Consider the following 14,608-nt stretch of genomic DNA (forward strand, 5'->3'; position numbering starts at 1 on the left):
CATATAATGTGGAAATACTCCATTACGGAAGGTCACTGATGCTGTGAGACTAACCAACTGGCAATTTCTGGGGATCTTACGGCCCACTTCCATTACTTTTAAGCCTTAGATTCACACTGTCCTCTTCCCAGTATAAGTCTTTGGGTGAAACAAACCTACCACAATGCCACAGACTAATGATACTAAAAAAAAATAATAAGGAAAAATGTTATTTCTTAATTGGATGTATATGGGATTTAAATATAAGCATCAGACAAATTTACCTCAAAAGTGTCTGAGAGCTAGATTTGTAAGAGAGCTGTCAGTAAACTAAGCACCTAAATACCCTGACAAAAAAAGAGTAAACAAAGCAGTGTGAAACTCCAATCTACCATGACTTGGCCACTTCTCAAAAAACTGAGGGCACATCTGAAAACAGTGGAAGTAAAGCCAATCCACTGTTCAGGCACCTAGCTGTTTATTAGTCTAGAAAATAACACCTCTATAATGGTCATTTTACATTGTACTCAAGATCACATTCTCTGGGAACTCATAAAAAGTGAGGAAAAGTGATTAACCCACTTCAACCCTTTCCCTTATTCTCCATCCTCCTTGAATTGTTTCAGTGAAAAGTTCAGCTCAGCCTTCTTATTATGGTGGTCCCTGTGATAAAAAAAGAGTAGGAGATGCCACACTATCTTGAAAGCTGCCAGGAAAAAATATCAAGAAATCCTCACAGAAAACAATCTGATAGTTTAAAGCAGTGACTTCCCAAGAATTCATTACATTAGGTGATGCTTTGCAGGTCTGGATAGTACAGGACAACTAGTGCACGAGGCGCAAAACATGGTTGATACATAGTGTTAAAACGCACAGGAAGTCCAAGAATCTGGCCTGGTAAAGTGGAACTTAGAGATGCCAACGAGGAGAGGTGCTATGCTGGACCTTGTTCTCACCAACAAGGAGGGGCTGGTGGGGAATGTGAAGCTCAAGGGCAGCCTTGGCTGCAGTGACCATGAATTGGTGGAGTTCAAGGTCCTTAGGGCAGAGAGGAGGATGCACAGCAAGCTCACTACCCTGGACTTCAGGAGAGCAGACTTTGTCCTCTCCGGGCAAAATAACACGGGATAAAGTCCTGGAGGGAAGAGGGGCCCAGGAAAGCTGGCTAAAATTCAAAGATCACCTTCTCCAAGCTCAGGAGCAATGCATCCCAACAAAGAGGAAGTCAGGCTAAAATGGCAGGAGGCCTGCGTCGATGAACAAGGAGCTAATGGACAAACTCAGACACAAAAAGGAAGCCTACAGAGGGTGGAAGCAAGGACAGGTAGCCTGGGAGGAATACAGAAATTGTCTGAGCAGCCAGGGATCTGATTAGGAAAGCTAAAGCCCAGATGGAGTTAAATCTGGACAGGGCCTTAAAGGGCAACAAGAAAAGCTTCTACAAAAAAAGCTTCTACAGTCAGTGATAAAAGGAAGACTAGGGAAAATGTGTTCCCTCTCTTGAAGGAAATGGGAGACCTAGTTACCTGGGATATGGAGAAGGCTGAGGTACTCAACAACTTCTCAGGGATGTGATGACATGGATGAAATTGCTAAGCTACTACGCATCATATCTGAGAAGTTGTGGCAGTCCGGTGAAGTTCCCACTGACTGGAAAAAGGGAATCATAACCCCCATTTTAAAAAGGGAAAAAAGGAAGACCTGGGGAACTACAGGCAGGTCAGTCTCACCTCTGTGTCCTCAGCAAGGTCATGGACCAGATACTCCTGGAAACTATGCTAAGGAACATGGAAAGTAAGGAGGTGATTGGTGACATGAAGCCAACATGGCTTCATTAAGGACAAATTGTGCCTGACAAATTTGGTGGCCTTCTACAATGCGGTTACAGCGTTGATCAATAAGGAAAGAGCAACTGATATAATCTACCTGGACTTCTGCAAGGCCTTTGACACCGTCCCGCACAACATCCTTGTCTCTAAATCGGAGAGACATGGCTTTGACGGATGGACTGCTCAGTGGATAAGGAATTGGCTGGATGGTCGCACTCAAAGAGTTGCAGTCAACAGCTTGATGTCCAAGTGGAGACCAGTGATGAGTGGTGTTCCTCGGGTGTCCGTATTGGGACTGGCGCTGTTTAACATCTTTGTCAGTGACATGGAAAGTGGGATTGAGTGCACCCTCAGCAAATTTGCCGATGACACCAAGCTGTGTGGTGCAGTTGACACGCTGGAGGGAAGGGATGCCATCCAGAGGGACCTGGACAGGCTTGAGAGGTGGGCCTGTGCAAACCTCATGAAGTTCAACGAGGCCAAGTGCAAGGTCCTGCACCTGGGTGAGGGCAATTCCAAGCACAAATACAGGCTTGGTGGAAAATGATTGAGAGCAGCCCTGAGGAGAAGGACTTGGGGATGTTGATGGACAAGAAGCTCAACATGAGCCAGCAATGTGCACTTGCAGACCAGAAAGCCAACTGTATCCTGGGCTGCATCAAAAGAAAGGTGGCCAGCAGGTCTATGGAGGTGATTCTACCCTTCTACTCTGCTCTGGTGAGACCCCACCTGGAGTACTGCATCCAGCTTTGGAGCCCCTAACATAAGAAGCACATGGACCTGTTGGAACAGGTCCAGTGGAGGGCCACGAAGACGATCAGAGGGCTGGAGCACGTCTGCTATGAGGACAGACTGAGAGAGTTGGGGTTGTTCAGCCTGGAGAAGAGAAGGCTCCGGGGAGGCCTTATAGCGGCCTTCCAGTACCTAAAGGGGGCCTACAGAAAAGAATGGGAGGGACTCTTTATCAGGGAGTGTAGTGATAGGATAAGGGGTAATGGTTTTAAACTGAAAGAGGGGAGATTGAATTAGATATTAGGAAGCAATTCTTTCCCGTGAGGGTGGTGAGGCACTGGAACAGGTTGCCCAGAGAAGCTGTGGATGCTCCACCCCTGGAGATATTCAAGAACAGGTTGGATAGGGCTTTGAGTAACCTGGTCTTAGTGGGAGGTGTCCCTGCCCATGGCAGAGGTGCTGGAATTAGATGATCTTTAAGGTTCCTTCCAACCCAAACCATTCGATGATTCTATGCAAAAACATTTAACTGTTTTATGGTAGGTATCTCAGAGTGGGAGTAACTGAGAAATTATCTCTTTTTAAATGCTTTGTATTTACAGAACTTTGTTCTAGAACCTATCATAAAGCAACAAAATGAACACAGTCCTCCATCAACATAGTCAAAAGTGAAGAACATAATCTACCAATCGAACACTTGTCACTACCAAAATTCAGAGCATTATTAGTAACACCGTCACAGGTCAACATAGTGAACAACTTTTAGGCCTGCAAAAACTAGTCGCTTCTCTAATGTTTCCTCCAAACATCATTATGGACATAAAAGCAAAAAATAAATTAAATGCTGTTATTGTTTTTCCAAATAGAATTTAAATCAATTTTTCTTGCTTTTTCCTATAAGTTTAAAAAAGATGAATATTCTTATTATTTCATTCTAATTCCAAATTTTTACTCAAACTTAACATGCCAGGGAAAACCAAAGACAAGGCCCTACCCTCTTTTTTTCTAGCTTACTGTTCCATTCTGCCACCTCTAAGTATAGAAACAGAATTCCCTTTTCTAATTACCAAGAAGCCTATTTTAATACTTGCTTCTTAAGCATTATGAAGTAATTCAGGATACAGTACTGTCCTGGTTTCAGCTGGGAAAGAGTTAATTTTATTTCTAGTGATTGCTGTGAAAGGAATGTCAACAATGAATATTTAGTTGTTGCTACGCAATGTTTATACTTTTCAAAGACTCTTTTCAACCTCCCATAAAAGCTGAGAAGGAGCCTAGACAGAACAATGGAATGGCCAATGGAATATTCCATACCACAGACATCATGCTCAGTATATAAATGGGGGTTTGGTGGGGTGTGGGAATCTGCAATCAACTCCTCAGGAAGGCACCAATTCACCAGGTGGTGAGAGTGACTTGTGTCATCATTATTTTTATATTATTATGATTATTATTTCTGTTATTGTTCTATTAGACTTTTTTTCTGCCTTTCCCTCTCCTTTTCTCCCTGTTCTCTCTGCCCTTTTGAGGGGAGAGAGAAGAACTACACGAGCATCTGTGTGGTCCTAGCTGCCAGCTGGGGTTAAACCACAACAGGTACAAAAATCATAACCGAAGGCGGGGAAGAAATCTCTTCAAGATAATAGACTGATACATATTTTCGGGGAACAGTGGGCAACATTGTGCACCAAGCACAAATTCACAATTACAAGGTGCAGCTACAGAATATCCACCATGGTCAAAATGCACTTGAGCAGCAAGCACAAACTTTTGCTTGTGACTATGTGGGTCATGTGTAAGTGATTATACCTGCATGGTGATCCCACTTTGTTTGCATGCTCTTTCTGGTGCTAAGCTTAACCTATGTAATACCTTCCAAAGGCTGCTTTGTAGCCTGCCTTTCTCTTGCAGGTCTGTGCCTGGTCACCCACCTGGCCTGAACTGCTGTTGCAGTCTCCCCTCTGTATCAAGTGCCCCTTCCTCATCTCCTCACCTTCCCCTTAGTTTGCACAAGCTCTTCAGCCCTCCCCTCTACCTTTTAGTTTATTACTATAGTACTTGGTAAATAACACAACAGATAATAGCTATTCAAAAATTCAGTACATATTTCCCCAGTACTTTGTATGCATGAAGCTTAACATCCATTGTGCAACACCAGCAACCGATCATGTTAACCTTTTAACTATTAACCAACGTTAATAGTACCATAAGCACGAACAACCAGAGGAGAGCTTGAGTTGGTCCCCATTAAAATTACACAGTTACTATGAGAAATGTTGTTAGAGGGTCATCTCCTGCATTGGACAGGATGCTTGTCTAAGAATGCCCATCACTGCTCTTCCTGGCTGGCTACTAGGGAGCAGTTTTCCCTTCTCTTTCTCTCTCTCCCCCTGTTCTTTCCTAAGGTAACTTTGAAGTCAATGTACAACATCAGCTCCAGGCTCCATCAGTGAAGCTTTGTAAGATTGTCTTGACTTTCTTTGTGCAACAGCATGAATCAATTTGAGGCTGCTACTCATAAAAATTGCACCGTACCAATTTTTCTGGAAGACATAACAAAACATGAAGGTTCTTATTATCTGATTATAGTTAGTAAGTTCTACCCATAATATGAATAAACTGATGTTCGGAAAGCTACATTTGACAGAATGAAACACATGATTTCCAGAAAAAGAAAATTTACAATTGCCTATTGCTATAATATCTTAAAGGCTGTCCTTCTCCCATTTAAAAAATAAAAATAATAAAAAAAAAAATCTGTAGACAACTTAAATATGAGGGAACTGACTCTTAATAAGACATAAGCTGTTATGAAACAGAAGGAAGAAAAAGCCACTGATGTCTAGCTTGTTATCCTATACGGTCTTTGAAGATGCAAGCAAATACATTGGTCCAGGTGCTAATAATGAGGCTGGCAAGAGTTATAGGAAAGCTAATTAAACACGACCAATGGCAAAGATAGAGGAGGAGCAGTCAACAGATAATTAAGAACTTTAAATAGCATCCATTCATTCTGATTAAAACACCAAAAAAATTATTGTGCTTTTTGTTGCAAGAAGGCCTTTAATTTAGTCAAATTGCTTTTTCAATCGGAAGCTTAAGGAGATATGGATTTGAGGTCCAAGTAAAAGCTATCTTCTTCAGTAACCTGTTAAGTTTCCAGCTACTGCTTAAACTGTACATTTATCTTTCAAGAACACAAATTAAAAGTGATCTTTTATACTATAATATTGTACCTTATTCAAAACACTAGATCAAAATCAGGTTTCCAAAAATATACAGGATAGATCCAAAATAAGTTAGCTTGCCTAAATCACAGAAACAGATTAAATTCCATATATTGCATGCATATATGAAATCCAAATGGTTTATTTTCTTATCCTCTTAGTTATAAATACTTAGAGGCATTGCAATCTAACTAGGAAGCTCAATCCCACAAAATGGCTTTGTATCTTGTATTCCATATTTTACTACCTTCTCTCTTCTTTGCAATTACTTTTATGACAACTGTACTCACTGGACTGAAAGTCATTTAAGAAGGTCAATCAAGATTTAGGGATCAGTGATATCAGAATAACTGCTGGTTATTCCCTCAGGCTACTCTTAAAAGCTCTACAAAATTTTTCTCTATTGGTTTGGAGCTACCAATCTTCTTTGGTTATACTTAGCTTCGGAAAATCATTTTACGTGCCAGGTTTAGCATTTGGATAATCCCAGAAAAATCACCAAAAAGTGACGTTCTAGGAAGCGCCAGGAAATGTGACAAAAACTATTACAAAATAAGGATTTGGGTTTTGGGAACACTAAAACAGGTTCTGCATTTAATTTCTCAAAGATTTCTTGTTTCTGTTAAATACATTTCTCACTATCTTCTGTTAAATGTCATTTAACATTCCCAATCTCTTTTAGACTCTTAAAACTGCCATGTAAATACGCTATTGAACTCTGTTAAATGTCTTTTTACTGGGTCTAGTCAGAGTCAGATAAAAGTACTATAATCTTCCTAATGGAACACAAAATTATTAGAAAACGCACACTTTTTAATTAAATTCATTGTTTTTGCTAGCTGTATAGTTACTTCTTCAACCCAATCATTTCTAAGCAGTATATCAGGAAATGAATGATATTTTAGCTACTTTAATAATTAAAAAAATAACACTTTTTTTTTTAATAGAAAAAGAAATAACACATTGCAGAAAAGACTGTTTTTCTAAACTTGCTACATTTGGTAAGAACATCAAATCAGATTCTAGGTGACAGAAGACAAGTAAACTCTGCATGATGGCTGTTAAATAACTGATATGTACACTGAAACTCATCAAAGTCTGAACAATTTGCCAGTTATTTGGCTTTTTTAAGCTGACCTGTGGAATCTAGAAAGATAGAAAATATGAAACATGATCAGATAATTAATCTCATTTAAAATTAATAAGGAGCACTGGAATATAGCTTTCTATCTCTAGAAAGCTATATATCAATACAGTCATATTTGTAACAGGTTAATAATTTGCTGTTCAAACAACCCTTAATTATGTAACTTTAATGTCTGCTAATGTACCGCACTTTTGAGAGCTGAACATGAATGTTCTTCATTTACCACGTAACAAACCAGCGAATATAGTTTTCTTGTTAGAATGAACTTTCAATGATACATTTAGGAAGAGCCAGGTGCTTTTCTTTCCTTTTTTTTTATATAATGTGGCATTAGCAACGTAGTCACAAGAGAAAACATACTATACTATATCTTCTTTGTTTGCAAAAAATCCCAATCATTTTGTTACATTTCAAATCATATTAACATTCTATCTCTTAAAAGCAGATATTACTAAGCAAAACCCACCTATTTTGATTGACTGAAATACTTACACTTCTGTATTTGACAATATATTCCAAAATGGGCGCACCCCCATCATCTTGTTTAGTTATGCTAAGTTTAAAACTCTTGCCACTTCCTGGTTGCCCATGAATTGAAGGGGGGCTTGGCTCCCCTAAACAAGGGAAAAAAATAGTAGTTAATAATAATTCAGCAATAAGATAAGTCTTAAATTACAGATTGGAGCTTGTCCACAAGATTATTAATCAAAATCTTTAAAAGGAATACGATCCTTCCAAGCACTGCAGAACATCCATAATAAGTGTGTTAAATGTTTTGCTTAAAGTATGTTCTAATGTAGATTAATTATCTCACATGAGGAAACAAAATTATGTCAAGCATGAAAGAAGCATTAGTTTCTTTGAGACTTTCTGACTTTTGATGCTTTGAAATGTAATTTACTTCAGAAATGATTTAGGCATCAGTTCAGCAAGGCTGGTGAGCTGCTCGTCACACTGAATTTTAAGACTAACCTTAAGCACGAGCTTTAGTCCTATGTGCAAGAATTAATTGTAATACAGATATCAGGTAAATTAACTGTTCAATAAATGTGCCAAGGCAAAATTACATACTTTTAGAGTAGACTATATTAAGAATAAATATGAAGAATAAGATTTCCAAAAGCAAAACCAATTTTCTCTGTAATGAAAGGATAAAAATATTCCTACATGTACAATTGAAGGGTTAATAACCAGCTTAAGCCACTTTGCTAATGGAAATTCACAGAATATTTATCATTTCTATAAATTTTAAGTCAGATCCTAAGTGAACACGTGTTGTAATACTGAAGTGTTATCTTCAAAATATCTGTAAATTTGCATTTACCCAGAGAGATTCAGTTCCTTTAGAAATATTTTTAATATTTGTGTTGTGTTTATCCCTTATCATGGTAAAGATAAATTGACTTGCACCTCAACATAACATAGCTTTCTATCAGATAACATATATATAATTTCTATCAGTTTCTATCACTTTTTATTAGGTATGATGTTCCATATGAATAACAGCAAATTATTTTATCTGTCGTTCAATATATTTAGAATATGCATATACTTTAAAAAAAAGGAATTTGAAAGCTGACAAGTTACTGGTCTTGGACAGAAGAAACGTATCAATAAGAACATTTTGTAATAACATGGAAATATTTTATGTTCTTTGTAGTCTTTTGCCAGTCTTTTGCGCAACTTGTATTATTCATTCCATTAGGGACAGTATTCCTAACTATACTGACTAACACGCTACTCAGAAAACAGTTCAGCTGCAACAGATTTATGAGACACTAGTCTAGTAATACTTGCTAATACATTTTGCAATATATATTTGAGTACTATACAGTGCCATCTGATAATTCCTTTATTTTTCTTCTCTGTGTTTAATTTATTGTTTCTATTTAAAAGTAATTTGAGAAAAATATTTTTCATTAGCCCTTAATATTTAAATCTGAATTTCTTGTCTATAAAAGATATTACAAATATAGAATACCTTCATAGCATTTATCATTTGCATGTAATCATAGTTAAAACAATTTATTCTCATAATTTTTCCATAGTTTAAGATTTCTGTTTGAGGCTTCATAACTGCAAAACTTGTGGCAGCATAGTTTGCTGAAGAAATGTCTCCCAAAAGGGCCAATTCATTTCTCATAGATATCTATAATGCCCTGAGTGTGAATGACAAAAAGTCCTTAATCTAGTATCTTTCATGGTTTGTGCTCTTCAATGCAAAAGAAAGGTTTGCCTAAGTCTCAAAAATATGGGTAACGGGATAAATTCTCCAGTTTAAGTTCATTCATGCTATTTGGTTGGGGGGGGAGGGGACGAGGAACAAAACATGATTTATGAGAAACAATGTAAAGACTGACGTTATACACTGAGAGGTAACGTATAAATATAAAACATATTATCCACAGTGAAGCATACCTGAAATTATTAGCTGATCTGCAGATAAAATATTCTAATAAGAATATTTATATTCATTTATATTTTCATTTAATAGCACAAGTATTACTTACGGACAGGTAAAGTCTGAAAGATCTCAATTTTGCTATACTCTCCTTGCCCTTTTCCATTTACGGCAGCTACTTTGATTTCATAGGTCGTATTTGGTTCCAAATTGCTGAGAACAACCATTGCTAAAGGAAAGGAAAGAAAAAATATGGGAAAAAGATTTGATGACACAATAAATCTAAAAAAAAGTCAGGCACTTTCATAATTTGTTTGTTTCATTTGCAACTTAGAGTTCCATTTTCTAATGGTCCAATGGTTCCAAACTCAGCTTTCTTGCTAAGTGTTAATAGTCCCCTTTTTTTCATCTGCCTAAAATCATTGCTGTGACTGAGCAAGTTATGCTTCTGAAGGAATTTAATGTCAGTGTAACAGAAACCATAGGCAACAATTACGGACTTTGATGGCAATTGATATTTTATGTTCAGGACGTGAGCACAGGAAATACAAATCTGGCAAAAAACTATGGAAGTTTCCTTTCTCCTAGCTAGCAATGGGCACCTGATGCATGTTGAACCAACCTTCATACAGTTCATAACTTGCCATTTTTCTCTCATGGAAAGTAGTATCAATTATCCTCGTTCTACACTTCTGGATGCAGCTACATGCACATTAGTGGTGAATTACTGGTGCTATGGTCTGCCAGTTCAACATTATGTTCAAGACCTAAACGATGGGTAGTTACGACGATCAAGGGAAGAGTCCTACTAAGGACCTGAGAGTGAATTAGGCATGTTTGTACATATTTAAGAGGAGGTGTATGGAAATGCATATTAAGCTATAACCCAAAAAAGTGATTTGGGAAGCAAACAGGTGTGAACTTAGGACATGCTTTCAGAAATCAAGACTGAATCCCTGGCAACAATATTTCACACAGCCTGAACCTATCTCTATGATTCTATCAGAAATAGAAAACACGGGAAATCTTGCCAAAAAGAATATTGCACAGCACTAAGAATATTGTTGCTGTTATGTACAGCAACAAGTCTAGAAACAAACTCTAGGAGAAGGATGTTGGATTCCAGGATCCTTTATGGGAATGCAGTATTATATTTTACCATCGTACTGTACATTACTATTATCAATGTTGAATATGCACTTGGAAACTTCAATCCACATGGAGTTCTTGGATCATTACCCCACCTTTACAAGAAACCTTCCTTTTATTGCCGCTACCGCAATTGCATGCTTGCTGTTTGCCAGCTTTGTGATGAGCTCTCCAGATGTCAGATTCATACTGGGAAATGGACATAAATTGGATGGACTTTACTCGAAGCACATCAATATTTGTCTTGCACAGAAAAGCAGGGGCTGTATTATCTTATGAAAGGATACCGCATTGTAGTGTCTTGAGAAAGAACCAGTAGTCTCTTTTTCAGTCTCCAGGGACCCTAGGTTTTTTCATTATAGAAGAGTGTTTTAATAGTTGCTTTAGGCTTGCTTTTCAAGTTATATATTTAATGAAAGTATAATTACTTCTATCAGTACTCTTTGTTATTCTTTTGAGTCCAAATTTATTAGATTTTCTTTCTTTAGTTTCTGCAGCAGAAAGACAGAGGTCCCATTACATGTGGAGCTAAAGGGATTTAACGAATTTTGAAAAAATAGTAACTTTTACATTTCACACTCTATTATAAGCACTTTGCATGAATTTGCCATTGAAACATGATAAGTGCTTTCTTGTAAACAAAACAGTAGAATTGTGTGTCTTCCGGCATATTTTAGCATTATCATCTTCATGAGATTTAAAAATATCAAAATTTAAAGTATAACCATGTCATGAAAAAATAAAGTACCATCATGAGAATAAGAATTCAATTTGGAGAAGGGAAGGATTTTGATATATAACATTCAGTTATGGTAAGACAAAACTTAAAGCCTATATCAAGCTGTAGCAATATTTGAGTTGCCTTTCAGCCACGATTACTTTCCAAGGCTGAATAATTTCAGTAAAAATAAACCTTAGGGCATACTAAAAATTAGTGTTACTGTAAATGTTTTTAAAATTTAAACAACATAAAAGCATGACTATGAGCCTACACTTAATAAAATGCAAATGTGTTAACTATATAAAACCTAAGGATCTGATTCTATAAACACTTGAGTGACTCCTGGGGCCTATCTCAATGAATAAAATTACTTATACATGTATTTAAAGAATCAGTGTCTACTTTAGAATCCCCTGCACAGCACTATGCATCTAGATACAGTGACTCTTACAAATGCATTTATGGAATTAACCCAACTAAATCTGGTAGCATAAAAAGTCCTCAAAAACTGAAACCACCTGGTATTAGTGATGCTATAATGTGGATACATTTTATACACAGGAAAAATATGTATAACTGTGTCCTCTTGGAAAATGAAGAAAATAACCATTCTTGATCAGAATACTTTAAATACTCCAGTTGTAAAAGAATATTTAGAATAATTAAGTAAGATTAAGGAACTGTTCCACAGTATGTGAGAAAAATGCAAGGCTTAAAAGCAATCTAAGAGTAGTGAAAACTCCCTGCTTGATAAATGTTGTACATTTTTGAAGTTAAGAATGGAAGAAAATACTTAGTAAACTTGTGGGGTGGTTATTTTTTGTTGTTGTTGTTCTTTTTTTAAGATACATATCTGTCATTTAAGTATAAAATCAGCTTATTCATCTTTCCATATACAAATGCAACTTCATACAAATCCCTGGCCACAATGGATATTTTGAATACGATTTTCAATGATCACTAAAGTAATTAGCTGTAAAATTTTAAATAATATTCTGCAAGGAAATACAGGACTTTCACTTTTTGTATATGAATATGAAAAAATCAGTTCACTGCATAGTGTATGTATGAATTATGTCCTTGCCATATTCAAGGGCATATATCAAGTCCCAAATATAACGACAGTGAAATTCCTTTATATCTTTCAGAATGTAATTTGAAAATTTTCAGTCTTTTTCTGCCTGTCCTATCTATCTGCTTCTGTTTTCATATTTTCTTCTAATCACAATATCTGCATGCTTTATCTGAAGAACTCAATTTTGTAGACTAACAGGTTTTTCTGGGATTATTCACATAGTGATTGGTTACATTGAGGAGCAGACTTTGAAAAAATACTCCAAAGAGGAAGAAACAGAAGATTCTCCTGTGAACTCTGCAGGTAATGCTGGGCTCAATTAACATGGTGCACAACAGCTCGGAGCTTAGCGGTTTCCACTTGTAAGAACACAGACAGGGAGGCTGCAAATCACACGGTACCCTTGGAGGAGATCACGACACAAGAAGCTACCAGCTATTTTGGTTTTGGTTTCATATACCGTATAGAGAGTTTAAAACAAAATTATAAATGCTTTTTTGACAGGGTTTGCAAGGAACATAGTTTTTTTAATTTTCTAGAATGGAACTTTAAAGCAAACGTAACAACCAAAAAGAATTAAGCTTTACCAAATAACAAAATTCAGTTTAACCTATTCTGTGGCAAGAATCCTAAAGTTTAAGCAACATTAAAAATAAAGTCCTTATTTTTTATTATACAGATTCTTCTAATTTGCAAGTAAATCTAAAACATTAAAGGACAAACACAGTACAGAGAAAAAGCCATAAAAAATATACATTACATAGACAACACTGCAGAACACCATGCTATTTAAAATACAGCGTATAAGCATTTCAGCTAGAAAAGTTCAATTTATTATTGCAGAATTTTAACTACTATCAAGATGAACAATAGGGAAACAACATCTTACAGAAGATTTGCTGTGAAATAAATTATACCATAAATCTGAGTCAGTAAAAACAAAACAAAAATCCCCTGCTGCTTTTCTGGTCCAGGAATAGGTTGTTTATATTACCTTATTACAGTAGAATGAGAGGGGAAATGTCTGACTTATTAAATTGTCTTTTCACCAAAGGAAATCTACCTCAGAAATTTCTAAGGACTGTGATATATTACATAAGCCATCACCAAAGCAAGGAAGGTTAGGGGAATTAATAGTACAGTTACAGCACATTAGTCCCAAAGTAAATCTTATAGGAGGTTAATTAAGAGAAATATCATATCAATACATTGTTCTTATCAGAGAGCTACCTGTTGCATAAAACAATATTCTTACAGTTCCAAATTCAATCCCTTGAGGATGTCCGATATAACTAAAGTAAGATATAAATTTATTTTGAAACAAAGTACCTGAGATATATCATTGCTGAAATACCATAGTCACTCATATATATTTCAGATAGTGGCAGCAGTTTGAAATTTCTGTCAGAGGAGTATTACAAATTTTAGGATTTTTTTTTCCTGTTTCTTTCCCTCTAGTCTGAATCTGTTATTATGCAGACCGAATGCAGAATGAATACTGTGCAGGTTAACAAGTGGAGTGTTTTGATTTAGCAGAATTTTCTGCACCTTAAACTCATTTTTTTACTACTCTCAAAGAAAAACTGAGTCCCCTGGAAATACTTGAATCTCAGAGGAAAAACTGAACAGTATTTTTATGAAGCTTAAACAGGTTTCTTTTTGTGATGTTGACTCATGTTCTTTTAAGTACAGAAGAGTAAGACACACGAAGAGAGCAATGAGGAATCTATGGTAGTAGGACATGTGAGGAGAAAGGTGAGGAACCTATGGTAGCATAGCTTTAAGGTTCTGTATGAATATCTCAGACTTTTGTAGATGCCGCACAATCTGAGGAACTTCTCCCAAAACCTCTGTCTGCCTGGCATGAGCAACACAGTTTTGTCCACAATAGGAGGAAGACTATGAAACTCTTTTTCTAGCTGAGCCTCACAGAATTAGCTCACAGAAGTGTTGAAAAAATGAAGTTAGAAATTGCCACAGGGGAGAAAGGGGAGAAATACATGAAAAAAATGAAAAAGAGTTTTGCTACACCATAGGCAAAATGTTTATTCATATGCAAAACCAGTTGCACTGTCTCAGTTCCATCTGTCTGCCTTGCCCAAATAACAATTAATTTCATAAATACTCATTCCAGCATCTGGCTATAATGTCAGGATTCAACTAACATAAATAAATGAACTTAATAATGAAAATATTTCAAGTTGCACATTATCTGAAAAAGCATAATGGTATCAAATCCTACTGCCAGTGATATCATGGGCATAACTTCCATTAATACATATAGAGACAGGATCAAGCCTTAAGTCATTCCCTAAAATGTATACTTAGAAACAAATGCAACCATTTTA

At 36.5% G+C, this 14,608-nt stretch overlaps 1 protein-coding gene across 2 annotated transcripts in view; it reads right to left on the reverse strand.

The window, feature by feature from the left end:
• Positions 1–14,608, reverse strand: part of NCAM2 (neural cell adhesion molecule 2) — a 303,009-nt gene that overhangs the window by 39,802 nt on the left and 248,599 nt on the right. For both annotated transcript variants that reach the window (XM_063347313.1, XM_063347322.1), the window contains exons 13-14: positions 9,425–9,544; positions 7,407–7,528 (exon numbers count right to left, since the gene is read on the reverse strand). In XM_063347313.1, coding sequence (XP_063203383.1) covers positions 7,407–7,528; positions 9,425–9,544 — 242 coding nt within the window. The remainder of the gene's footprint in view (positions 1–7,406; positions 7,529–9,424; positions 9,545–14,608) is intronic.

Source organism: Chroicocephalus ridibundus, chromosome 1 (genome assembly GCF_963924245.1).
Source record: "Chroicocephalus ridibundus chromosome 1, bChrRid1.1, whole genome shotgun sequence".
In the NCBI taxonomy this organism is placed as follows: Eukaryota; Metazoa; Chordata; class Aves; order Charadriiformes; family Laridae; genus Chroicocephalus; species Chroicocephalus ridibundus.